The sequence below is a fragment of the Protobothrops mucrosquamatus genome, unplaced genomic scaffold (assembly GCF_001527695.2).
Source record: "Protobothrops mucrosquamatus isolate PMUCROS unplaced genomic scaffold, P.Mucros_1.0 scaffold356, whole genome shotgun sequence".
Lineage (NCBI taxonomy): Eukaryota > Metazoa > Chordata > Lepidosauria > Squamata > Viperidae > Protobothrops > Protobothrops mucrosquamatus.
The window spans coordinates 124,098-151,165 of NW_015386691.1; the positions used below are offsets into that span (position 1 = coordinate 124,098).

Here is a 27,068-nt window from a genome sequence, read left to right on the forward strand (position 1 = left end):
CTTAACTTGTGTTTCTATTCTGTTTTTTATGGCACTATTTTTGATAGGTTGGTCTGTTTTTTCCCTTTGTGTAAAGACAGATGCAAAAAACAAGCTAAATAGTTCTGCTTTCTATTGCTTGTCACCTTCTTGCCACTTTCACCCACTAATGGACCAATCATTTCCTTCACTTTTTTCTTGTTTTTTACATGTTGAAAGAAGCTTTTTTTGTTATTTTTGACTTTGGTCGCAAGCCTTAGTTCATTATGAGCCTTAACTTTCCTCACTTCATCTTTGCAGTCTCAGGCTATTTGCTGATATTCTGACTTAGTTATGTGCCCCTCTTTCCACTTTCTATACTTGTCCTTTTTATCTTTCAATTTATCAGAGACTTCTTTATGCAACCATGCTGGTTTCTTTTGAGAGCTGTTATTTTTCCTCTTTGTTGGTATTGTGCTAGATTGGGCTTTTATTATCTCACTTTTCAAAATTATATAAATACTTCTGCTCAGATTTGAACTATCAAAAAACATCACAACAACAGAAATAAAAGAACCACAAACAGATTTAAAAGGTTTAATTCCATTTCGAAATCTGGGTTATTCAACCAGTTTGCACCTGTTCGGCAGAACCGATACCTAATTTATTATTGAGTTCAGCGAACCAGTTATAATAAATCTATGTTTTCCAGAATACATCTGGTTTTCGTTCAACTTCCTTCCAGGCAGGGAAAAAAAAACCTCCCCAAAGGTCCAAGAGAGGAGCGATGGAAACCAAACGGAGACAAAGCGCCTTCGATCATGTCACTCAGGCAAAATCTAGATGGTGTTTCTCAGAGGTAATTTGAGGAATAGATGCTTCATCTTCTAGTTTCCCAATTAGTGCATACGGGAAAGGGGGCAAGGCCACCAAGTATTAGCTGGGGTTGTGGCTCTGGAACTTTTTCCTGTCTAACTATATAGAGCACAACTAATGATGAGTGGGAAAGCTCTTAAAGGGTTTTCATGTGATTTCATGCATTAAACTCCAATTTCAAGATAGGAATAAATTATAATTTCTCAATTTTTTGGAGCCAGATTACTGGAATATTGAAGAGGTACTAGTTCAATGGAAAGCAGCTGAAGAACAATTGCACATATTTAATGACATTTTAAATTACCAAATTGATATTAATGATTATCGAGATTTCATGGAAAACGTTTTTAAAAAAATCCCAGAATATGCAATTCCTGAAAGTGTTCAAAGAGCTAAAAATATTGTCACAACAATTGCTGTAAGTTCAGCAGAAGCAGAAAGGGATTTTTCAAAGATGAACATAATATGTTCAGAGAAGAGAAGTCGCCTAACTGTTTCTAATATATCAAACAAATGACTATTAGTCTAATCCACGGGTGTCAAACTCGCGACGTCACGTGAGGTGTTGCAACGTATCATGACTTTTTTCCCATTGCCGGCAATGGGGAAAAAGTTTTGGTGTGATGCTTACGGGCACACTTTTGGTGTGATGCATAAGGCCTGCGGGCCGGTAGTTTGACACCCCTGGTCTAATCAGCCTACCTCTAAAGGAATGGGATCTTACTCCTACAGTGAAAAGATGGTTAAGGATAAACCACACAACCAATGATAATTGGATAAAAGTGAAGAAAATTGCAAGTGAGGACCCCAATCAAGAAGCAATATGGAAATATCTTAAATAACAGTTTTATTGTTTTTGTCAGGTATTATTTAATATTTTTTCATTAATATTTTAAAACTTTCTTATAACATAATCTAGTTTTGTGTATCTCTTTTATTGTTCTTATTTAAGTATTAAATGCATGAAATAATAACCTACGTTTCAGTATATCGTCTTCTTATACTTAAAATGGTCATTAGGGCAGAGAACCGGTTGTTAAATTATTTGAATCACACCACTGATTATCACTATAGATTAATTTCTAAATAAAGTCACTTATTAGAAAAAAGGTAATTAACCCTAGAACATAATTCCAGGCAATAGAGCCATGGGGGTTTTAAATTTAAATTTTATAACTTTAGACAATTATTTTAGAATATTTTCTGAAAGAATCGTATGGGACTACCATTTTTTTATTTTCATAGTTCTAAATCCTAAGAAAGCTGCACAACTGACATAGTAGCAGCAGATTCATCAGCACTAACCTCTATGCCCAGTAGGATAGAATTTTAGTGACTGTATCACTTTAGCTATTTTAAAATTGGAAAGTAAAATTAATTAGAATGCTTAATACAGCACATTAAAAGTCCCAATGGGAAGATGAATTAAGATGCTATTTATGTTCAATTGCAACTGAAATCTTTCAAAGTATTGATGGGAGATTAAATAAATGAAAACTTAAAATCGTTTTGAATATGGTATAGGTCCGGGGTCCTCAACCTTGGCAACTTTAAGACTTGTGGACTTCAACTCCCAGAATTCCTCAGCCAGCAAAGCTGGCTGAGGAATTCTGGGAATTGAAGTCCACAAGTCTTAAAGTTGCCAAGGTTGAGGACCCCTGGTATAGGTAGTCCTTGTTTAGCTATCTCAATTGGGTCCAACAACTCAGTTGTTAAGCGGTAAAACACTGACTATGCTTATTGTCTTATTTCTGTTTTCCTTTGCTCTTCAGGTCATAAATATGAGGACTGCTCATAAAGTTATTTTTCATCACAGTCATAACTTTGAATGGTCACTAAAGAAGGCAGTTGCCAAACAAGGACTGCCTGTACTGATTGACTGGCAGCTGCTCTTCAGCACATACTGAACCTGCTCCCTGCTGTTAACAAAATACATGTGATACCACTGAACTACAGTCATTTCCCATATTAAAAAGAATGGACAAGTAAGTTTAGACAAGTGATTTAGTAAATTTTCCAGCTGCTGAAACAGTTATTTTATATTGAACTAATATTTTGCTAACTTGCACTCTCTTGAAATTGTGTTTCCTAAAAACTTAATCTGATTAAAAATACAATATTACATTTACTATCTATGCTGTAAGAAGTGTCTTCTTGAATGCAGAATCAAACTCTTAAATTTACAACAGATGTGCGCTGTTCTAATATATAAACTGTGACAAGTCAAAGAGCCTTCTTGTAAACTAGTGATATGATGACTAACAACTCTGTTTCCATCAGAAGTCTTTAATCCTACGTAAGATGTCTGCACGCTAATATATGTCACAGGCAAATATTAACCAGCTACAGCTGGTTCCTAGTTATAAAAAGATTAATGAAAACACAAATACTAGCTTTTGCTACCCCCACCCTTGATCCTCTTAGTCCTACGTCAAGGCTGTGCAAAGGCATCACTTTCCAAGTGTTCTATGTGAATGAACTCCCTGCTCTGAACTAGCTTGGTCTGGTTCCTTGAAGTTTGTTTACTGAACAGCATGTGCAGAGACACACACTGATCATGGGGGAAAACGGGGAGAGAGAAATCACATGATCCTTTGGCTCAGGCATTGGATATTATTGAGAGACTTGAAATATGTGCTTTTCTATAGCAAATAAGACCAGGAAGTAAAAGTGTGCTTTGGTGAAAGGGGAGGGGAATTAACACAGTATTGGGGAAAAACTAATCTGAAGACAAAAGTGATTCAGTCTGTACTAGTTTCAAATATCACAAAATATGATACTTCACTAAATGCAGAAATTAAAGGCTTAATGCCTTTAATTTTAGAAGTACAGAATACTATTTTTATTTCCTTGCTCTTCTGCAGTTATGAAGCATTTACTTTGTCTGTTATATCATAACCATATCGTGACAAATTATTTTCTATTTTTAAAACTTACAAACTGCACCTTTATGCAGACTTGGATCGCAGAACAAAATACTAATTTTGCATGATACAAATGTTGACCGTGGCAACATTTGCTAGAAGATACGTTTCTTTTTACTGAGATGCAAACTCTTCTGGGAATGTACCTGGCTAAAGAATACAGGTAGTCTTCGATTTACAACAGTTCCATTATGACCATTCAAAGTTACAACAGCATTGAAAAAAGTGATTTATGACTGGTTTCCACATTTACAACCATTGCAGCATCTCCATGGTCACGTGATTAAAATGCAGACACTCGGCAACTGGTTCATATGTATGACAGTTGCAGTGTCCCGAGGTCATCTGATCCCCTTTTGCAACCTTCTGACAAGCGAAGTCAATGGGTAAAGCTGTATTCACATAACCATGTTACTAACTTAACAACTGCAGTGATTCACTTAACAAGTGTGGCAAGAAAAGTTATAAAATGAAGTAACATTCATTTAACAACTATCTCACTTAGCAACAGAAATTTTGGGCTCAATTGTGGTCGTAAATCAAGGACTACCTGCCGAATATAAATGCTTTGAACAACTAAATAATTATTTTGATTATTTTAAAGAGGATGTAGGCTGAAATCACTGAAATCAAATTATTTTTAGTTAAAACATTATGGATTGGTAAAAATGGCAGCAATTTGATCCTATAGCAATGAAAGTAAAAGAAATACATCTCTTCTATAAAATCTTTTCTATGTTCTCTCACCCCAATCGTTCACCCTTCTACTAATCAAATAGTAGAACTTCTGAATTGTAGCAAATTGTAGGAAGAAGTAAACAAGTACAAACAAATGTACAATAAATCATACTACATGCATTGTATATGGTGCAGGCAGTATAAACCTCTATGTTCTCTGGCATGTTATGATGTGGAGAGGTACAACTACATTTGGTCTAATTTTAATAACATATATGTAAATAGAGAAAGAGCTAGCAGAAATATGCAAGTGTAGTTTAAGGGGGAAAGCCTAATAAATATTCCCTTTAAATCACTAATTCAGTGTCTTTGAAGGACACAAGAAGAAATATAAGTCTTTCTATTAGTATGAGGAAAGAAGCAAAGGTGGAAAAATAAACTGGAATACATTATGCAGTTGTGATCTGCAATGTCTGTGATGTGTTTGCATTCCTGTCAAAGAATGAACTACTATATATTGCAACAAGTGCTTGTAGCAATCACTGTAGAAAAAGTCAAAAGACAGGGACAGCAAGTGACCACTTTGATGATGAAGGACCAATCAGATCAAAGAAACTGGATGCTACAGCGGATGACACTAACCAGAAGCAAAAAAGCTAGAATATATTTTATACAACTGGAATGTAAAAATGATTTTCACAGAAGAGACTGTTAGCATCCACTAAAAGAAAATAAGATACAAACAGTGATAAAATAACAGATCTCTTAAAGCAAAGATAATGTAACTCTACCTTATAAGAGAAGTATAATAGTAATGCATGAGTCTCTACTCAGAGGAATACCAAAAAATGCCAATTATACTCATGGGCTTGTGAAAATTGTCCTGAAAATTGTCCTGAATTGAGGACAAAACGAAATGATTCCTTCCATATTATTTCAAGGGTTCTAAGAGGCCATGATTGCCTTTGTTTGTAATTTCTTCCAGTTATTTAGAGTTAGATTGCCTTTGTTTGTAATTTCTTTTAGCCATTTAGGGAACATATTAGCTCATAACATAACAAATTCTCTCTGTTGTCACTAGCTGGAATTAACTATGGGAAGGAAGGATGAAAATCATCAGGAAGGGTGTACATTTAGAGATTGGTAACTATTTCAGACAATTTACACCTGTACATAAATTTCCTTTAACTGGGAAATTAGAGTTCATAATTTTATTTTAAGGCATGCTGCCAAATATAAGAAATCTGTACTGTGTCTGTGCATTACAGATGGTATGTTGGGAGACAGATTTTCTCGGAGCAGGAATCCTGAAAATGTCAATAACTATCATTTAGCACTGAGTGTGAGAAATCCAAAGCAGGGCTTCTGTTAAGCCTTGGAAAGAACAGAAGGAAATGGTGCTGGACTTAAATTCAAGAGGGTATATAAGAAATATCAGCAGCCTAGTAATTGGAATCAATTCTGACTGAAGTGGCTTCAGATTTTTTACTAGCTTTGCCATGTTGAATTTTCCAGGAAGCTTCAGCCAAGTTTTTGCCAGCCTAAGGGTGGTTTGCCATTCATTACACACCCTTTACTTTGACAAGGTTGAAATCTGAGCACATTCTTTCTGATCTTATACCATTGTTATTTTGTTACACAGTTCTAGAGCACCAAATAGTGCCCATATTTATTTAGCTTTATGAAGCAGAACCTATTTCTATGTCTTGGGAGTTGATCACACTTTTTCAGAACTTGGAAAGGTGTATTTTCCCTCCATGTTGCTTCAGTAATACTCTATGGCATATCATATTACAGAGGTAATATGGAAATGTTTGTCAGTTCTCGGTATAAAGTGATACATTTTCTGGGAAACATTGAGGTTATTTTTACAATGTACTGTATGTCATTCTTCTATACTGGAGTTTCTAGAATAGGGTAGAAAAAAGTATAAGTAGCTTTCACTTTTAGAACAACATGGTAATCAGGTGAAGCAAAAAATTAACATAACTTTTACAACTTCTATTTTACAACTTCTAATGTTGATTGTAGAAACATTACAGATGATCCCAAATTATAGGAGCCCTACTGCTATTTCTGATCATTTTATTCTTTAAAGTGAAGAAAACAATGCTTGAATTGCCATTTATTGCTTTATGAAGGCAATAGAAACACAGTATTTTCACTGTATCTAGAATGCATGCTGTATGCTATACATAGTATGTAAAGGTGTATGTCAGTTTCATAATCAAGTAATTTTTTTCACCTGCCTCAAAAGATTTCCAAGTCTTGAATGCTTCAAAGTTGAAATTCTATGGACAAAGTTACTAACAGGATATAAACTATTTGTTGCTAGTATATTAGCTGATGCAGATTTTAGTTTGCAGACTAAAAACTTCAGCTGATAAAACAAAAATTAATAATGATTCATATCTGTATTCAATATGGAATCTACGACTGAGACAGTTTTATTTCCTTTTTTAAAGAAACACTGAGTTAAAAGAAAAGAAAAGGAAAGAAATGAAAAGAAACTGGAATAGAGGAAAATAAAGCGTCTCAGTTTGGGATACATGTAAGAAAAGCCATTCATCTTATGACCCATCCTCATTTTTATCTGCCTAAGACATGACAAGATATTATCAATTTAATTAAACATAATTATATATGGAAAACTAAGCTCAGCTAGCAGCCAAAAACTCTCACACAAAAATATCCATTATTAAGATAAATAATTCAACATAACAAAACATGGGAAGTATCTCTGGATACTTAAATATTTTAAATCGTTTTCACACATGCATATTCAAATTAAGGAAAACCTTCAGTTGAAGTACAATTGATGTTTTTAGCCCATGGGTCTGCTCTGACATAACATTTAAATGTACAGTTTGTTGAAAGTGCAAAGAAATCAATGCTGAAGGGTAGTGATATTAAACCTTGGCACAGTTTGTGCAAATTCATCCATTGCTTATTTTATTATACTTGCAATCTAGTTTCAGACATACTCTTGTATTTGTTCTTCACTTTTTTATAAATAAAAGTCTTCTAAAATCTGCTGGCAAAATGGAGAAGAGGTAATGCTCATAGATTTCCCCCTGCACTCCCATCTTTCCTATTCTTGACTTCCTCAAAAATCTGTTCAGAAGACTTGGGGACCTTCAAAGAATGTGATAGGTGGCAGTGAGGCATATGAATATCTTTTTAAAGACAGGCATTCTTTAAGATAACAGATCTTAGTGATAAAAACTGCCACCATAGTTTGAGTCTGGCAAGTCTAACAATCTGTACATCTGAAAGCAGAAACTGAGTCAGACCATACTTCCGTAAGAAGTTGACACAATATAAGCAACACGGTAAACTAAAAGTTTTATATATATGAAATTTTATGTACATAGTATTATACACAAACACCATATACACACACAAACACACATACATCCTAGTTTTCCTTTGTGAGTTCAGGGTGGTGCACCTACTACTTCCTCTTGTTTCCCCCCACCCACAGATAACTACTGGACCAAACCGCTAAGATACAAGGCTAGAAACTAGTACACTGTGAGTTCTAGTCCCACCTTAGGCATGAAAGCCAGCTGGGTGACTTTGGGCCAGTCACTGTCTCTCATCCCAACTCATCTTACAGGGTTGGTGTTGTGGGGAAGGAGTATTAGATATGTTTGATGGTTTGAGTTATTTATTAAAATAATAAAGATGGGATAAGAACTATCTTTAAAAAAGATAGAGAGATATGATTAAGAAAAATAATCAAATTGTTCTATAGTGTTATTAACTGACTAGTCAAAATCTACCCTTATATCCATTTATATGAACTCCATAGATAGCTCAACCATTACATATTAACTGGAAGGTTAGAACTATTGCCTTTATAATCTCATTGTCAGGATTTGACAGTTTATACTAGGATGTTCTGGGAAAGAACATTTGAGGAATGTTAGGTTTTTAGGATCAACCCTTGCTAGTTTATATCATTATAATACATACTGTCACTGGTTTTTAACCCTTGCTTTTTACTGTGTATTATTAGAGCTGTTTGAAGTAGAACAGCCTAGAAATAGCAGCAATAAGTAAATAAATAATAAATACATTTTTATCACAACTTGCTATTCCAGGCCAGAAGTCATTTTTTTTGCATATCTAGTTGTTCTATTCAGCACAATATTTAAAAGTATGTTTCAAATTGTTATTCTCAAACAGAAGTGTATATAGGTTATACGGGAACAGATGTTAGAGAATGGCTTATGCCTTAACTGATTAATATTATTACATTTCTTTTACAAGATGATTATAATAGACTCCCTATTCTTTATGCCCCCATAAATTATTCTGCTAGATAAATCAAAGATATAGCCTGCATTTTGAACTTACTGTGGAAAAGTAATTAGAGAACGAGTGTAATGCTAAAAGAATAGCAGAATTCATATAGAATCACTGAGAGAACTAGAAGTACATTCTAATCTCAACTAGGCTGTACTATAGGTTGACATAATCACACTACAGATAGCAAGGTTTAGAATCAGCCTTCAAAAAGAATTATATTTCAAGCATGTTTTCACATTCACATTGACAAAAGTGTCACACAAGGACTATAAGCCTGAGCACTGCAGTATTGAAAATTTTTTAAACTTTGATACAAAAATTGTTTAATTTTAATAATTATGTTTTAATTTATATTCTCTGGCCTTCCAGATGTTACCAAATTGTAGAAGCCAAGGGTGAAGGATGTTGGATACTATAAGTCTGCATCACAGAAAGGCTACAGGCTGCAAACAGACCATCTTTCAAAGGGAAGCTTTAATTTCCTAGAAAGTTGCATTCATTCCCTGCCCTCACTGACTTGGTGAAATTTCCAAGTCTTTTGCTACTGAAGGCAAAAGGAGAACAAGTGTAGGATTTATGCCCCAGACACGAGCACTTTGACAGATATTCCAGTCAAGGTCAGTGTAACTCATTCCTCCAACTTCTTTACTTCCAATTGTAGCTCCAAACAGAGAGACTTTGCAGGATCAACTTGACTGGCCCCTCTCACTGAATGCCTTCCAGCTATATCAGATCATCAAGGTAGCCCCGTGCTCACCTCTTTTAGGCTGAAGAAAGACTATTTAGGAGGTGCTTGTAAGTTTGCTCTCTTCATTTTTCATTTGGAGAGGACAAGACATTTTCAAACAATTACACCATTTCCCAAAGCTGAAGTATAAAGGGATGAAAACCAAACAGCAATGGTCTTATTTTCCCTCCTAGCTTTTCTTCACCACAGAGGAGGATCATCCAAAGAGAGGAAGGCAGCCTGGGTAACCCGTGTCTGTCAAATTTCAGAATGTACCACTGAGGTGATGCTTCAAACCTTGTGGTCTTCACCTCACTTCACTTCATTCTTCCTTTATTTCTGTTTTTCTAAGCAATCAGATTGATGATGTAGTTATAACTCCTACAAGCAAAAAATAGAACGCAGCAGCCATGGGGGATCTTGCTCTCTCTTCTCCCTGTGCCAAACTTTCTCCAGTTTGATAAGTGGATATACATGCAAACCCCCAAGCCCTTAATTCTAGGCAGTCCAGTTCATCCTACTGATGCTTCTCTCTCTGCCTTACCCAGTAAACTAGGCTATTTATTCATTTATTTAATTCTGCCTTTATTATTTTTATAAATATCTCAAAAGACAGTGAACATACCTAATACACCTTCCTCCTCCTATTTTCCCCACAGTTAACAACCCTGGGAGATGACTAAGCCGAGTTTACCCAGCTGGCTTTGTACCTAAGGTCGGATTAAAACTCTCAGACTCCTGGATTCTAGCTTTCTGCCTTAACCTAGTTTAGGAGCCCCAAATGAACCATAATAGCATGAAGTGAATTCCAGAGCATCAACAATGACAATTTATTATTTTTAATTTTAATTATTTTTAAATTTTTGTTGGATGATGGACATATATTTATCCCAAGCATCTTTAAACTCAGTTACTGATGACTGATCCACTACCTCTGCTGGAAATTTGTTCTAAGCTTCCACTACTTTTTCTATGAAGTAATACTTTCTTAATATTACTTTTGAACTTCTCTCCTGTTAGCTTACGGTTAGGCATGTGTTCTTTATTTTTGCTTAATATTCAAAATACTGCCTTCTAAACTTTATTGACACCCTTAATATATATTTAAAGGTTTTAATCATATCCCACCTTTCCCTTCTATCCTTCAGGCTGTACATATTCAATTCCTCCAATGTCTTCTGATATGTTTTGTCCCTCAGACCTTGCACCATTTTGCTTGCCCATCTCTGGACTTGCTCAATGTTATCAGTATATTTTTTTAAGTGAGGTCTCCAGAACCGGACACAGAATTCCAATGAACTCTGACTAAAGCCTTATATAGCAGGATTAGGATCTCCTTTTTTCTGCTGATCCCTTTGCTCACTACCCCAAAATACACCCCTAATGTAGTCTTGAGAATTGAAGCTAACATGCCAATATTAAAGCTCAGTCCTGGACTAGGATTCTAATCTCAGGATTTTAGAATTATGTTTGACCCTACAGGCCTGATGTCTTTGCTGTTGTGAGACAGCTATCAGTCTCATTGCTATATAGCCGAACTTTGCAGTCTTGGCCTCTTTCCTGAATATTTAGGCCAATTAACTCTGGAATCAATAGCTAAAGAGAATCAGGGACTTTGGTCATCAAAATGATATCTCCAGTGCCCCTGAATTCTATTGCCAAATGACAAATAGCCACAAGCCCTCTACTTAAGGGCATCTATACAATCTAATGCTAAGGAAATAGAGATGAGCTTTTTCCAGAGTCCACTTCGATGCCTTCCCATCAGTTTCACTGGTGGGAAGATTTCATGGGACTCTTTATTTGCTCTTGTGGATCCAGCAAGGTAGAGTTTCTCACTCATGTTTCTTATACAGTATCCTTTTTATGATGCCCCAAAATGTGAACAGATCACCACAATCATTTCCAAATATAATGACCACACTAATACATTTTATGTTTTATTATTTTTAAGGGATGTTAATCCCACACTCATATACCAGGTGGCCAATCTCATTTAATTCATCTACTCAGTGGGGATTTGAATCAATCTCTACCATCTTGGTCTTCCATCTAGAATGTCAGAAGATGGGTTTATTCTATCTTTGTAAGGTACTTTTATCTATTAATATATACTACTATTCAATAGATAAGTTGTCAGAATTGGTTACATTATTAGCTGTGACAAATAAAAACATTCATCTATCTTTTGGACAGAATAAAATTGCTAGTATGTATCATTAAGTACTGAATGTCTTGCACAGAAAATGCTTTGCAGGGGACTTCAAAAATATCAAAAATAAGATATAGAATTGAATGTGTTTTGTGTGTAGTGTGTGATATTTTGCAAGGCCACAAATTTCAAAGGGTAGAGAAAGATTATCACAGAAATACAGAAACATTACAATTAAAAAACATATTTCATTTATAAGATACTTCCATCAGATATCAAATGGCATTCAGAGAGCAAAATTTAAATTGTCTGCTTCCAGTTTATCTTGCACTCCAAAATATACATCTCAGAAGTATTAACAATGTTATTTAAAATCATACTTTCATGAAAAGTTCTGTTTAGAAACATTTAACTGAAAAAAAATAAATGGTATGCTGTAAACAGAATGAGAATTGCCCACAAAACAAAAATTAAAAGATAACTAACATTTGTTAACTCAGAAAAATCCTTTCCCTCTCATCCCTCTTGAGTCTCGGCAAATACCAATTTAAAATAAGTCTTGTGTAACTCAAATTTTGACTTTCCTTAGGGCAAACACTACAAATGACCTCAATTCTAATTTACCTACCTTGAAACATTGGCAATAGCATTGGAAGTACTATCTTTACTCAGATGGAGCTCTGGCAATAAATTTAATGATGTTTGACTTCAGATAAATGTAAGATAAATGTAAGTTGACATATAAAACTTTTAACATAGAAGTTAAAAATTATAAAGGAATTTATGAATAATTTAGATTGAATCAGGTAGCTCATTTAGAATTGCATAAATGAAAATGCTACAAGATTTATTTGTCAATCCTTCTAAAATTATTGATTTTTCTGGAAGGCAAATTAAAATGTATGTGTTCCTCATTACCTATACTTTTCAGACCTCATATAAATTACTATACCTTTTGAACTTGGTTGCTTGTCACTAATAGGCACAAATCATCGGAAACATACAATGTGGAATTTAAAGCAGGCTGCAGGCTATTATTGCTAAATGACTAAATTATTCAAAATATATGCACGAAGATAAACCAGGGCAGACATAACTAATCTTTTACTAAGCTACCTATAAAGGAATATTGGGTTTCTAGGACTAGTTTTGAGGCAAAGATGAAGAATTCATAGCATTCAGTTGGATGAGATAGCTAACCTTTATTTTTAGCAGTAGCAAACTGGGTTTTTTTGTTGCAGAAAATAAAAGTCTACCCACATGTTCCTATTAATTTGTCTGATAAGAATTTTTGAAGGAATAGAGTTGAGACGTTTTTTATGTTGATTTAGCAACAGCAACCTTCACCAACATTCATGCAATAGATACAGACAAGGATCCACACATTCCATTACTGTAAGTAACTGATTGTTTTACATATGGTTCATACAACAAACGATGATGGTCCAGGTCACATATAATCCAAAACCATAAACTGTGATTTGTAAACTACAGTAGTGTGATTCACATGAAATAAATCTAAACAAACCACTTAATACAAGGTGTTGGCCCTGAATACAATACTGTTTTAAGATATTAACTCTGCATCTCTAATAGTCCCTATAATTAATCCTTATTGTAAAAGGAACCTATTCCATTTCCTAGGAAAGGGCTGGACATTTACCCATCATCTCCAAACCTCATTTTTCTTATATGCATCTGTGGATAATTTTGATATTTTTGACATTGATGTATTGTATATATCCATGGTGGCGAACTTGTGGCACGCAGAGCCCTCTCTGTGGGCACGCGCGCCATCGCCCCAGTCCTAGGACTTCAGCTGGGTTTTATAAAACCTTTTCGCTTTAGGCCTCCACCACCATGTGCAAAAAAAAAAAAGGTTCATTCAATCAATCAATTTCAACTTCTTGCGGGGAAAAAAAAGATCTCGCAAAGTTGGAATTGATTGATTGAACTTTTTAGTCCCACCCAGTCTGCCCACCCGGCACCCGAAGATACATAAGTGGGTTTTGGGTTGCAGATTGGGCACTTGGTCTTTAAAAAGTTTGCCATCACTGGTATATATCCAAATATGCTAGTATCACAAAAAAAACCTCCTCCAAAGTACAAAGTTTTGAGGCATGTCATTTATTTAATACTCATCTATGAGAGGGTAGCCTACAAATTATACCCTTTTTCGCAACAAACAGATTAAATGCTTAAATGAAAAACTCAAGAAGAGAGCCAACCTAGAAATAAGGAGACATTTTCTGACAGAATAATTAATCAGTGTAATGACTTATCTCAAGAAATTGTGAGTACTCCAATGCTGGAGGTTTTTAAGAAGAGATTGGACAACCATTTGTCTGAAATGGTATAGGTCTCCTGCTTGAGCAGAAGACCTCCAAGGTTCCTTCCAACTCTGTTATCAATAAAACTATTCATTCAAAATTGATGTAATTTCTGATATTGCTTTATCAATATTACCATAAAACATTTGACTACATCATAGAGAACTGAATAATATTATACATTTTAAATGTATAATTCAGATACTCTTTTTGGTAAGCAGGAATTAAATCCATTACTATCTGACAACAAAAAGAGGTAACAGCAAGAAAAGAGATTGCAGATATTGTGAAATCTGGAATTATGCATCACATTGCTTTTGTAAATAGTGAGCCACAGAAAGGATTTAGAGTTTGAGAGTTTGTTCTCTTGGTATCTAAGTCTCTTTATTGAAAGATTAACATATCCCCCCCCCAAAAAAAAGAGTATGAAGGAAAAAATAAGACAATAAGGTAATAATGTCAGAATGTCAGTTTAGGAATAACATCAGCAGCATGATTAGACTGCAATTTCTGAACAGTAAAACTGGATGATAAAATATTCAGCCTTAGAAAATCTCAGCTTTTAAACAATGATTAGGTCAGCTTCATCATTTATGCTTTATTACTTCAATCTTCTCACTAAAACATAATTTTATAAACTTACACATTGTGTAGTATATTCCAACATCAGTCTCTGGCATTTTCACTAATTTTAGGTTCACTAAAACACCATTGTCTGAAATCCTGGAAACTACTTTCACTTTGTGCAGAAAATAGGTTTAATGAATCTACTCAGCTAGATCTTGATTCCATGTCTAGATCCTAATTGTATATTTCACAATATGAATGGATCTGAATGAGCAAATGATGTGGCCTTCCAAACTCAGAAAAGATTTCTGGAATGGACAGTACTTCAAATGAGAAATATTTGAAGTAGCACTATGTTACATTGTGTTTTGAGCAACTCAAAGGATTTAAGCCACTTTAATGCTTGTTTCAAAGAAAGATTCTATAGTATTTGTGCATTATAACGTCAATAAAAATCAAGATTTTTTTTTATTCTGCTTGAAAACAAGTTTATGATAGCTTCAATTTCCTTTTAAGTTTTCTTCAGTATTACAGATCCACATTCTTTTAACTTACCTTAAATTCTGAAGGTCTGATTTTAAAAATGGTGCTGTGTTCTGGGGAGGATTACTTCCATGAGGATGACATCTGAAACCATCTTCAACAACCAAATAATAGACTCTCTGGATAACTACTTGGACTTGGATTGCAGTGCTTTCAGTTGTCCCTTGCATCTCCACAACATCAAGAAGAGAGTCATTCAAGGAAATAACCGATACCTTGGGTTCAATATTGAAACAATTCTCTGTACTTTTAGAAGTCTTCATATTGGAACAGGAAATCTGTTTCAAAAAATCCTCAAATTACTACATAAATATTGGGAAATTAATTATCATATTTTTAGAAATCCAAAGGCCAAACTATACAGGTTAGTTCTTCCTGATTTACCAGAGTTGGTGAAACAGTTCCCAGTGATAAATATGGCAGCAATAGCCTCAAAACGCAGGGCTATAAAATTGGGATCATACTCATTTATTCAGAAGTGAAAGACATGCAATGCCTCCATCTTGCTGCCTTTAACTGTATTTTCAGAATGTATTCCAGAACTAGTTGGATATCATCCTTATATTAAATCAATTTATGTTTTGGATAACACTGAACAAAAACTAGGCTATGTCCATTTCTAAAAATAGAGAATTTAGCTTCAGTGTAAAAGTACCATGAGGCCTATACATATTTGTTTTTATGAAATACTTCCATATATTTATACATTATGTACCAAGGAAAGTAAAAGCATCAAGGAGCAATCATTAAACAGATAATAGAACATTATTCTATTGAAAAAAACTTTAACAGGAAGGTTTAAGAGAAACACTAATGAAGCCCAAAGTACTTGGTTCAAGCTTAGCATAAGAGAAATATGAAAATAATGGCAGATGATTAAGATAATGATTTATTAAACTTGTAAGATTATTTAAAGCAGAGTCAAATCCAACCCAAGAGTGGACCTTCAGCCAAAGTCCATCTTCCTTAACCCTTCCTCCATTTAGAAAGAAGATTGCCTTCCCTCTGTGCCATGGATACTTTTACATATACCCAAGTCAGTGGGCTTCAAAACCCACAAGACCCAGCACAACCAATAGGTCCCTCAGCAACACATACCGAAGGACTCAAAGGCTAGTACTGCTCACTATTCTACTTTTTCCCACTTCTACCTACACCTCCTCCTACTGCTCCTTCAATTATTACTCCTTATGAGTTCTACTGCTAGAGAACAGTCTTTCTTTCTATCTGCTTTGGGCTTCTTCAGGCTGGTTTACAAATATTCACAAATACCAGGACCCCTAGTTACCTCTCTGCTCTGCTTTTACAACCAACAATTGCTGTGCAGGCTAGGAACAGGACTTAAAGGGACAGGACAACAGAAGTACAGGTGCTGGCCATTTTGTAGGCAGTCTGTCCTCTCACAAAGGACAGTCTTTTTCCATTTAAAAGAAGTCAGATCTTTGTTCCCACCTGCTTCTATACAGAAAAAAACCCACTCCATTCAAGAAGTAGGAAAAGATAACTCCCTATCCCATCTACAAGAAAAGGCATGGAATCACTAGCTCCTATGTCCTTCTGCAGAAATCAAGAGATTCTTTTAGTGATATGATGGTTTGCTTTCCAAGTCCTCCTATATAGGCAGGGTTTTTTAAAAAAGGGACATGATTATTATCCAGGTCTCTTTGAGCCACACAAGGTCAATAGATCTACTACTACTTTAGACTAATTATCTTCGGTAGTAAATTATTCCGGCTACTTATTATCCCAACTCATTTTCTATCTAGAGGAAAGAGAAAAAAGTCTGCAAGAGAAAAAATAAGATCACAAACACAGCCCTAAAACACTCTGTAAAAAATGTTTACATTTTTTAAAACATGAACTGTTTGAGAAGGCAGAGATCAATAAATATTTATTTGAATCAGGAGGAAGTGCTAATTCCTGGTAAAGAAACCATACTTTGGGAAAATGGAGCTTATAAACACATGCTTAGTGTTGAAAATTATACATTTAAAGCTTCCCAATTTACTTGTATCATTCTCCTACAAAATGCTTTTGTATTTATATTTAATTTCTCCAAACTGATTAATAAGTAAAATACATGGTAAGATTTCTTTAAAATATATCACAAAATAATAAATTACAATTTTGGAGAACAACAAAAGAAAACTCCAGATCACATGCATTTTTATTGCAACTTACAGTAAATATAAAAACTGCACACACCCTATCAAAATGCCAGGTTTTTGAGATATAAAAAAATCAGATCAAGATAAATCACTTCATAATTTTTTCCGTCTTTAATATAACATATAAATTGCATAATTCAATTGAAAACAAACTGAAATATTTTAGGGAGAAAATAATGATAAAAACTTATGGTTGTATAAGTGTGCATATTCTTAAACTGATATTTGTTGAAGCACCTTTTGAGTTTGACAGCATTCAGTCTTTGGGGATAGGAACCTATCAGCATAGCACGTCTTGCCCTGGGAATCTTTGCCCATTCTTCCTTGCAAAAGTGGTCCAAATTTGTCAGACTGCAAGGGCATCTGCTGTGCACAGCCCTCTTTGGGTCACCCCAGATTTTCAATTGGATTCAGGCCCAGGCTCTGGTTACACCACTCCAAAACTTTGATCTATTCTTTTGTTTATTTGGAGATTTGATTTGGGTCATTGTCCTACTGAAAAATGAAATTCCTATTCATCTTCGGCATTTTAACAGAGAACTGAAGATTTTGCCTCAAAACTGATTACTATTTGGAACAGTTCATAATTTCTTCCATCTTGACTTAAGTCTCAGTTCCAGCTGAATAAAAATAGCCCCAAAGCATAATGCTGCCACCACCATGCTTCACTATGAATATAGTGTACTTTTGGTGATGAGCAATTATTTTTATGCCAAACATACTTTTTGGAATTGTAGTCCAAAAGTTCAACCTTAGTATCATAACACATTTTCCCTCATGCTTTTGTTGGATTTGATGTAAATTTTTGCAAACTGTAGCCACGCTTGGATTTTTTTTTTAAGAAGGAAAGGCTGCCCTCTTGCTACCCTACCCCAAGGCCAGATATATGAAGACTATGGAAATTGTTGTCACATGTAGTACACAACCAGTACTTGCCAGATATTCCTGCAGCTCCTCTAATGTTGCTATAGCCTCTTGGCAGCTTTTCAGACCAGTTTTCTTTTTTTTTTAAATCAGGTTAGAGGGGCATCCAATTCTTGGTAATGTCACTGTTGTGTCATATTTTCTCTACTTGTTAATGCCTGTCCTCATTGTGTTCCACGGTATATCCAATGCTTGGAATATTCTTTATATCCTTCTCCTGATTGATATCTTCCAACAAGGAGATCCGTTTGATGTTTTGTAAGTTTTTTGTAGACCATGGCTTTTGCTGCCAGAGGCAAATAAGTATAGGTAGTCCTCCACTTATGACAACTGAATCCCAAATTTCTGAACAATTTGTTCATTGTTAAGTAAACTTTGCCCCATTTAAGAACTTTCTTGCCATATTTGTGAATTACTGCAGTTAAATTAGTAATATAGTTGTTAAGTGAATCTTTTTTCAGTGCCATCTTAACTTCGAACAGCCACTAAACAAACTGTTATAAGTCAAGGACTACCTGTATATGTCAAACAAATCCTACAGAATAGCTGAAATTTATATGGGCTTGATCAGAGTCACTTTAATTGATGGCAGGTGTGTGCTGACTTCTATTTAACATTAGTTTGAATGTGACTGGTTAATTCTGAACATAGAGACATCCCTGCTTATAAGAGGATGTGTACACTTATGCAACCATGTTATTGTAAGTTTTTTATTGTTATTTTTGCCCCTAAAAGATTTCAGGTTGTTTTTCACTGTTGGCAGTGCTCACCTAGAAACTGTGGAGACTATATTTACTCCCACTTTAGGTATGAAAACCAGCTGGATGATTGTAGGCCACTCACTGAGAGTCGAACCGACCTCACAGGGTTGTGAGGAAAACAGGAGGAAAAAGGAGTATTAGGTATTTCTGCCACCCTGAGTTACTTATAAAGTAATAAAGATGGGATTTTAAAAATCTGTCAAATAAATAAAAGACATAAAATCACAAATGGCAACCACAGGACCGCAGACATGCTGCGATGGCCAGAGCTATCAGAACCAGTCATAAGTACAATTCTTTCAGCCCCCCCCCGCTGCCCATGAGTTTCAATAATTGCTGAACAAGTGATCATTAAATGAAGACCACTTGTACTAGAGACTGCGGGGGGGGGGGATGCTTGTAAAAATTATATGAAACCTGTTCCTTTCAAACATTCAAATTTGCTCAAATGGGAACATACACAAATTCATGTGTTCATTATTTTCAAAAATGTATTCATCAATTTATTATAAAGCATTAAATCACAAAATAAACTTTACCTGATTAACTGCAGGTATTAAAGAGCAACTGTCTTTTATATCATATAAATTAAATATCCAGGCTAAAGATACATTCCTTTTAGCAAGCAGTGGCTCTTGCAAGAGGGGCTTGTCCATATCAGTAGATATATCTGTTGATGCTTTAAGAGTGACCTTTTGACTGAAATATGTATTCAAGATAACTGGAATATTTTCATTCTGCAGAAAGAGTTTTTGCCTGAAACAATGGATATATTTTGTTAACTTTCAAATTATTTGAATGAGAATCTACTTCAGTTTTATGTATCAATTACTTTCCTACACTTAAACACAATGAATGAAAATTATTTGTTTTAACAATATGAAGATATTAAAATGTAAACACAATGAATGAAAATTATTTGTTTTAACGATATGAAAGTATTAAAATCTATTTTAATTTAATTAGTTTTAAAAAATAATTAATAATGAGTTCAGTTTTAGCTATCTAAAGACATAAAATATTGACTGAATGACACCAGATAAAGGATAATTGCACTGCAACATATTTCAAATTTGTATTCTAAGATTTCCTTGCTTCCTTAAAAACGTATTTAAAATCATAAAGTTAGCACAAATGCTAAGAGTAATTACAGAGGTTTTATTTGTACTTTTTTTCCCAAAATACAATTCCATATATACAAAATGTATTATTGTGAAAAGAATGTGCACAAATAATTTAATGAGATGTGATTATACAACATTTGTGAATAAACCCAGAAAGTTGAAATCAATTATAAGCAATTTGAATTAAGAAAAATTCTAATACAGTGGTTACTCAAACTTCTAAAAATAGCAGAACAGAAACTTTTCCTACGCTTTAATATTCTATATTCAAACATTTCTTACAGGGTAATAGTAGCAAAGAAAGCAAATTAAGATTATGTTTAATTGTATTTAGGTCCTCCACTTACACTTAATCAGGATATTTAATCTTATTTTACAAGTAAAAGAAAGAAACCAGTAAAAAAAAAACCTATATATCCTCTGCCTCTACCCAAGGCCCCAGCTCGACAGCTGCATAAACAGAGCCATTTGAGAAGGTAAAAACAACAAAATGGGAATGTACAGTATATGGCAAAGTAAGTGTGTGACTGGACCAAATCTTAAAGTCAGCAAGATATATACTTTAAGTGAGTCAATTTTATTATCCATATACAACCATTAGTGAAAGTTAAATAAAAATGATGAGAAACAAAACATTCTGGCATGATGAGACTCATGTTTTTTTGCTACTGTTGGAGAGCTGCATATTTTCAAATTGGCACATGAACAGGCCACTGCCTTTTCTCCCAAAAGAAGTATACTGTAATACTGAGAAACAGAAACCAGTGTAGTGCAAGAATAGATTCTATCATTACAGGAAGTCCTCGACTTATAACAGTTCGTTTAGTGACCATTCAAAGTTACAATGGCACTGAAAAATGTGACTTATGACCATTTTCACAATTACGACCTTTGCAGCAGCTCCATGATCATGTGATCAAAATTCAGATGTTTGGCAACTGGTTCATATTTAAAACTGTTGCTGTGTCCCAAGATCACATGATCACCTTTTTGCGATCTTCTGACAAGTCAAGTCAATGGAGAAGCCAGATTCACGTAATAACTGGGTTATTAACTTATCAACTGCAGTGATTCACTCAACAATTGTGGCAAGAAAGGTTGTAAAATGGGGCAAAACTCACTTAACAAATGTCTCACTTAACAACAGAAATGCTGGGCTCAATTGTAGTCGTAAGTTGAGGACTACCTATATTCTTATAATTACATTTATTATTATAGTCCAAGGCACTGTCCAGGATTCTTTAGAATATAAAAAACGTAAGTTTTAAGAAATAAGTACCAGTTGCTACGTATGATGGCATCATTTATTTTTTTTAAAAAAGGATTTATTTTAAGAACACTTTTAAAATCTAGCCTATACCTTTCTATTTATTTTTACAGGATCAGTTAAAATGGATTAATTTATATCTACCATTCTCTTAAATTATGTGGATTACACTCCATATCCTAAAATTAGAGCAAAACAGGGGCAAAAGGCAGATATCATCCAAATATATGAAGGCCTCTAGTTGATTATAGTAACAAAAACATTTATTTTCTTAGAAAATAATTTCCCTCAAAGCATTAAGAGATGTCTACATATTTTGGAGTTTTCCTGGATTTAAAGTGCCTTGATTGATGTAACAGAATAACAGAATAACAGAGTTGGAAGGGACCTTGGAGGTCTTCTAGTCCAACCCCCTGCTCAGGCAGGAAATCCTATAACAGTGGTGGTGAACCTATGGCACACGTCCCAGCCCCACCTCCCACTGCGGCCCTCCTCACCAGCAGCATCCCCAGAGGAGAGTTGCCCCGGGCGCAGCCCACACAGAGCAGCGCAGCCAAGGACATGGCAGCCGGGCAGCAGAGACAAGACTCCACCTTCGTGCCCCATCACGCGCAGATGATGCTGCGGGGTGCAGGCAGAGTGCATGGCCACCATGGCGCTGCAGGGGTGCCTGGGCGATCTGCTGCGGTGGGCCATGGAGGCGGTAGGTGGCCCTGTGGCGAGCAGGGGCGGGGGGACGGGGTGGTTTTTTGGCACTCGGTGTCTAAAAGGTTTGCCATCACTGCCCTATAACATTTCAGAATGGCTGTCCAATCTCTTCTTATAGTGATGGAATACCCACAACTTCTGATGGTAAGTCATTCCACTGATTAATTGTTCTGTCAGGAAATTTCTCCTTAGTCCTAGGTTGGTTCTCTCCTTGATCAGCTTCCATCCATTGTTTCTTGTTCTACCTTCAGGTGCTTTGGAGAATAGCTTGACTCCACCCTCTTCCTTGTGGCAGCCCCTCAAATACTGGAAGACTGCTATCAGACCACCCCTAGGCCTTCTTTCCATTAAACCAGACATATCCAATTCCTGCAACTGTTCTTCATATATATGAGTATTTTTTATGATTCTGTGATTTATCTAATTATATAAAACAATGTAGAATAACATACCTGTAAATTTTAAAAAGCTAATAAAATAAAACAATTGGTGAGAGATCTTGAATAAAACAAGCTATTCATTTAAATGGATTCAGGAAGATAAACAATTAAGCTGAAGTTATTCAGAAGTCTTGGACAAATCCATAATACAAAGTAAAGAGGAAACTCTGAAATTGTCCTTACATAACCCCACAGCCTTGAATAAAGCCCCCTTTGTTCAAAGTATCATGATCATTGCCTGTTTCATAGTACAAAATTTTTACAATGAATTGTAATATTGAACAATTGAAATTTCTGATCAATTTCATAGAGTTGGATATATATTTTGGATAATTCAACAAGATTTATTTTTAAAAAGAAATCAAGAAAAGAAAAAAAAGGGGGGGAGACTACTTCCTGACTATCAGTTACTCCGTCAATCTTTTACAAAGACAACACTTTATGGCCAGCTTTAATCACTACACTATAGAATTATTAGCAGCTCAAAACAAAAATATGATACATGATATGACACAATATAATAGGATAATAAAAATATTGTAAACTTTAACTAATTCTTAAGTAATGTCAGACATTTATGATTTATATGTCATATGTAATTTATTCAGCAAATCATAGCTAAACTACACACACAGACACATGCACATTCACCAAGAAAATATGTAGTACATCCGTGGATTACTCCCTCTCAACCCCTCGCCCGTGCTGAAGAGTTCTGAAGGCAGAACTTCCTCTCTGTACAGGTAGTCCTTGGGTTATGATAGAAATTGGGACAAACGTTTCCATTGCTAAGTGATGTGGTTTTAAAGCATGACATCACATAACTGCATCACTTAGCAACTGATATCCCAGAAGTCCCAATTGCCATGACTGTGACATGGTAAGTTTCAGGAGTCCCTGGCAAGCAAGCCAACAGGTGAGAGCTCAGAACCAGAAATAGGTGACACAGGTGAGCATTAGAGAGCATGGGACTTGCCATAGTGTGGGGCTTGAGGCAGAACTCAGCAGTCTCAACCCTCTGCTGCTCCCTGGCCCTCTACTTCAGACCCCAGCATCGGCCAGAGTGCTTCAAGTCCCAGCCCAGCAGCGCTAATCATCCTCAGGCCCAGGACCACAAGCACCAGCTGGCCAGAAGCATGTTCAGTGCCAGCTGGCCAAATGCCCAGCAATGCTAGCCTGCCTCTAGCCCCAGTGCTGGGGAAAACCATACTATGACTCAAACTCTGTGCTTCCTAATACCTGCCAGCAGCACCCACCATCCTGCCCACAGCTCTTACCGACCAGCCTTTCTCCTGAGACTTCGACTTTTTCCCAGTCTAAGAAGACAATGAAGGTCAGTTGGGGGCAGCAGGGGGGCAGATGTAAATGTGGGTGGGCCTGAATTTTTATCACATGATCATTGGGACACTGACAGCCAGAACATCGAGAACCAGTCATAAATTCATTTTTTCAATGCTTTTATCACTTTAAATAGTCACTGAATGAATGGACATAAGTTGAGGACTACCTTTAATTGGCAGTTGGGCAGCTTAATTTTTGCTAACTATCCAGTATGCCTCTAGACATAATTTTGTATGCCTTGTCCCTTCCAATGTTATATTTTTTATATAAGTGAGTGGCTGCTAGTATAGCAATAAAGCCATACAAATAAAAGTTTAACCTGCAAATGTGGACATCCCCATTTCTATACCCTACTCCTTCACAAAACATGATGAAGCTAATCTGCAATCATCTTTACTTTTACAGACTGAGAAACACTCAGGAAACACAAGCAGCCAGTGGCCATCCTCTTATGGAAATGAATCAATGTAGTTCTGATACTACACAGGTTTATTTAAAATTGGAAAGAATCTCTTTTTTTTCTGTGATGCTATATCTGCAAAGGGCAGATTTCATCTCTCCCCGCAGAGGACAGAGATAGGAAAGAAAGGGATTGAAAAAAGTAATCTGTTCTTCTGCAAAGAAAGCAAAGTGATCGTTCTAGGAATGGAAAAGGGTTATGCAAGGGAGAGATCGCCTACAAAAGTTGATTTTTTTTTCTTTTCTTGACCCTCCCGTCCTTGCAGAGTGGAGAGATTGGAGAGAAAGGGGTTTCAAGAGAATAAGCTGTTTGTGTAGCACACCCAGGGCTCCCAGCCCGACTCTAGTGTGACCATATTGCTTTTAATGGGTACAGGTTAGTATACAGGCAGTGGAGCATTCTATGAGGGGAGTGGTTAGAAGGCAAATAAAACCTGAAAGTGTGAAACTAGTGTTTTGTGTCTTTCCAGCTGGAAGCACAATCGCAGTCAGGTGATTTAACCACTTAACTGATTTGCTTAGCAGTGGAGTTGCCAGCTCCAATTAGGATTGCTAAGCAAGGACTACTTGTAATAATTCTTTTGAATCAGTAGATAGATTCAGTAGATAGATAGGAGATGATATGAAATAAGAATTTCTATCAATGGAAAAACATCAGACCCACAAGCTCTTTGCAGATGTAAAAAAAAAAGAGCTTCATTCCAATATCAAATAAACCAGCAGTGAAACAGGGTTTTTAAAAGATTTTTCTTCTGCTTTATCAATTACATCATTTTCAGTATTTGCCCATTCCGCAACAATCTGGCCTATATAGGTAAAATCTAAAGCTAAGCAGGTGTATAAAACTTTTGGAGGGCAGAGAAACACACACTTCATTTTCAAATTGTGTGTCAGGACTGTAGTATATGGGGCTAGCACAGGGTTGTCAAACTGCCGGCCTATGGGCCGGTTGCATCATGCAGAGGCAGCGCCCATCCCAGCTCGGCAATGCGAAAAAAGTCACGATACGTCACGTCACATGGCACAGCGAGTTTGATACCGGTGGGTTAGGACAAACAACAATTTTTCAATTTATTTCTCATCCACTTCTCATTGATTTATTAATTTTTCTCTTCAGTTGTATTAAAAGTTAACATTGAACAATAATAAAATTGTACAACCGTGGTTGGGGGAGCCCACAAACCTAGAGTTTCAGGTTCTGCATCTGTGTCCCAAAAGAAGGGGTAGGTAATATGTACTTTATTGTTTATTTATTTCAATGCACACTGCCACCCATCTTAACATTGTGACTCTGGTGAACAGTAGTTAAAAACATGAACTATAATTACACTCCCATAAATATACTGTATAATTGGTAGTCAAAGTTAAAGTCATCTGAATCATCAATTCAACCATCTTATAGGCTCTGTGACATATTCCATACTCCATGTCCTATGGCATAACCAGGTCTTCAAGGTCACCAGAGTTGGGACTATTTAGAATGGTATGGTATGGTATGGTATGGTATGGTATGGTATGGTATGGTATGGGATAGGATAGGATAGGATAGGATAGGATAGTTGGAAGAACCTTGGAGGTCTTCTAGTCCAACCCCCTGCTCAGGCAGGAAACCTTATACCATTTCAGGCAAATGGTTGTCAAGTCTTAAAAACTTCTTAAAAACTTCCAGTGTTGGAGCATACACAACTTCTGGAGGCAAGTTGTTCCACTGATTAATTGTTCTAACTTGAATTTGAATTATTTGAATTACTGATGTTCACAAGTATCCAAAGAGATCTGCCCAGTAGCAATTAGTTATAGTGGCACACATAAATGGATGAAAGACACAACCCAGCAGAAATCATACTGCTTTCACAAAGAAAATGTAAATAAACTTTATATATATTGTTATTTTCTTCTACTCTTCCAATTTTTCTACGATCTGCCTATAAAGAATTCATCTTAGCTTGAAGTGAACATTTGTTCACATCCACCTACTCCCCCCATATCAAGATCCAGATTTATACTGGGGAAGAGCAATGAGCTGCAATTTGTGATTGAAAAATTGTACATGCTGACATTAATCTTGTGATTGCTTTCATATCTTGTTGAATGTTTTGGTTTTTATGTATGTTTTTAATACAAGATTTAGCTTTGCATGTCAAACAAACTAACTTGGAAACTGAAAAGTAGCACTTAAGAAAATGACTTAAAACATTTTGTCATTTTCAATACATTTAGAAAGAACAGTTGAAATTAAGGGAACATTATATGGAGAACTAAGAGCCATATTCTTACATAAAATGTAAATGAACTGATTCATCTTTGGGGGATTTCCCTTCTCTCTTACCTAATCTCTTCCAGGATACCATGCTCACAAGGAATTCTTTTCATTTAGCCAATTACAATACTCTGAAGAAGGCAAGTGGCCAAATAGCAAACACAATGAGTACTTGAGTATTTAAGAAAATACACAAAAAAAGCATTCAATTTCATGTGAGAGGAACACTTTTCATCGCAAGCGTAATTTGAAACCTACTTTATAAAAGAAGGCTTTAAAACAGAAATATTGTTCCTTACCAGCAAATCTACTAATTATTGAGGAACCAAGGCCAACTGTCAACAAAATAAACATTTCTCTCACAATAAATGGGTGGAGCAAACCTACAAAATATGACAAGTAAGAAATGGAGCAAGTCAAAGTCATTACTAAAGAAGACTACATGGATAAAATCAAATACTGGAACTAGAAAAGAAGACTAGAACCAAAGCAAGTCTTAGTCTAAATAGATGAAAACAAAATGGTTAGGATTCCATTCTTTATCCAA

General features: G+C 35.6%; 1 protein-coding gene across 1 annotated transcript in view; it reads right to left on the minus strand.

Moving 5' to 3' along the window:
• Positions 1-27,068, minus strand: part of SPIDR (scaffold protein involved in DNA repair) — a 90,011-nt gene that overhangs the window by 55,540 nt on the left and 7,403 nt on the right. The window contains exons 2-3 of the mRNA XM_029284067.1: positions 19,462-19,678; positions 15,082-15,347 (exon numbers count right to left, since the gene is read on the minus strand). Coding sequence (XP_029139900.1) covers positions 15,082-15,347; positions 19,462-19,578 — 383 coding nt within the window. The 5' untranslated portion in view covers positions 19,579-19,678. The remainder of the gene's footprint in view (positions 1-15,081; positions 15,348-19,461; positions 19,679-27,068) is intronic.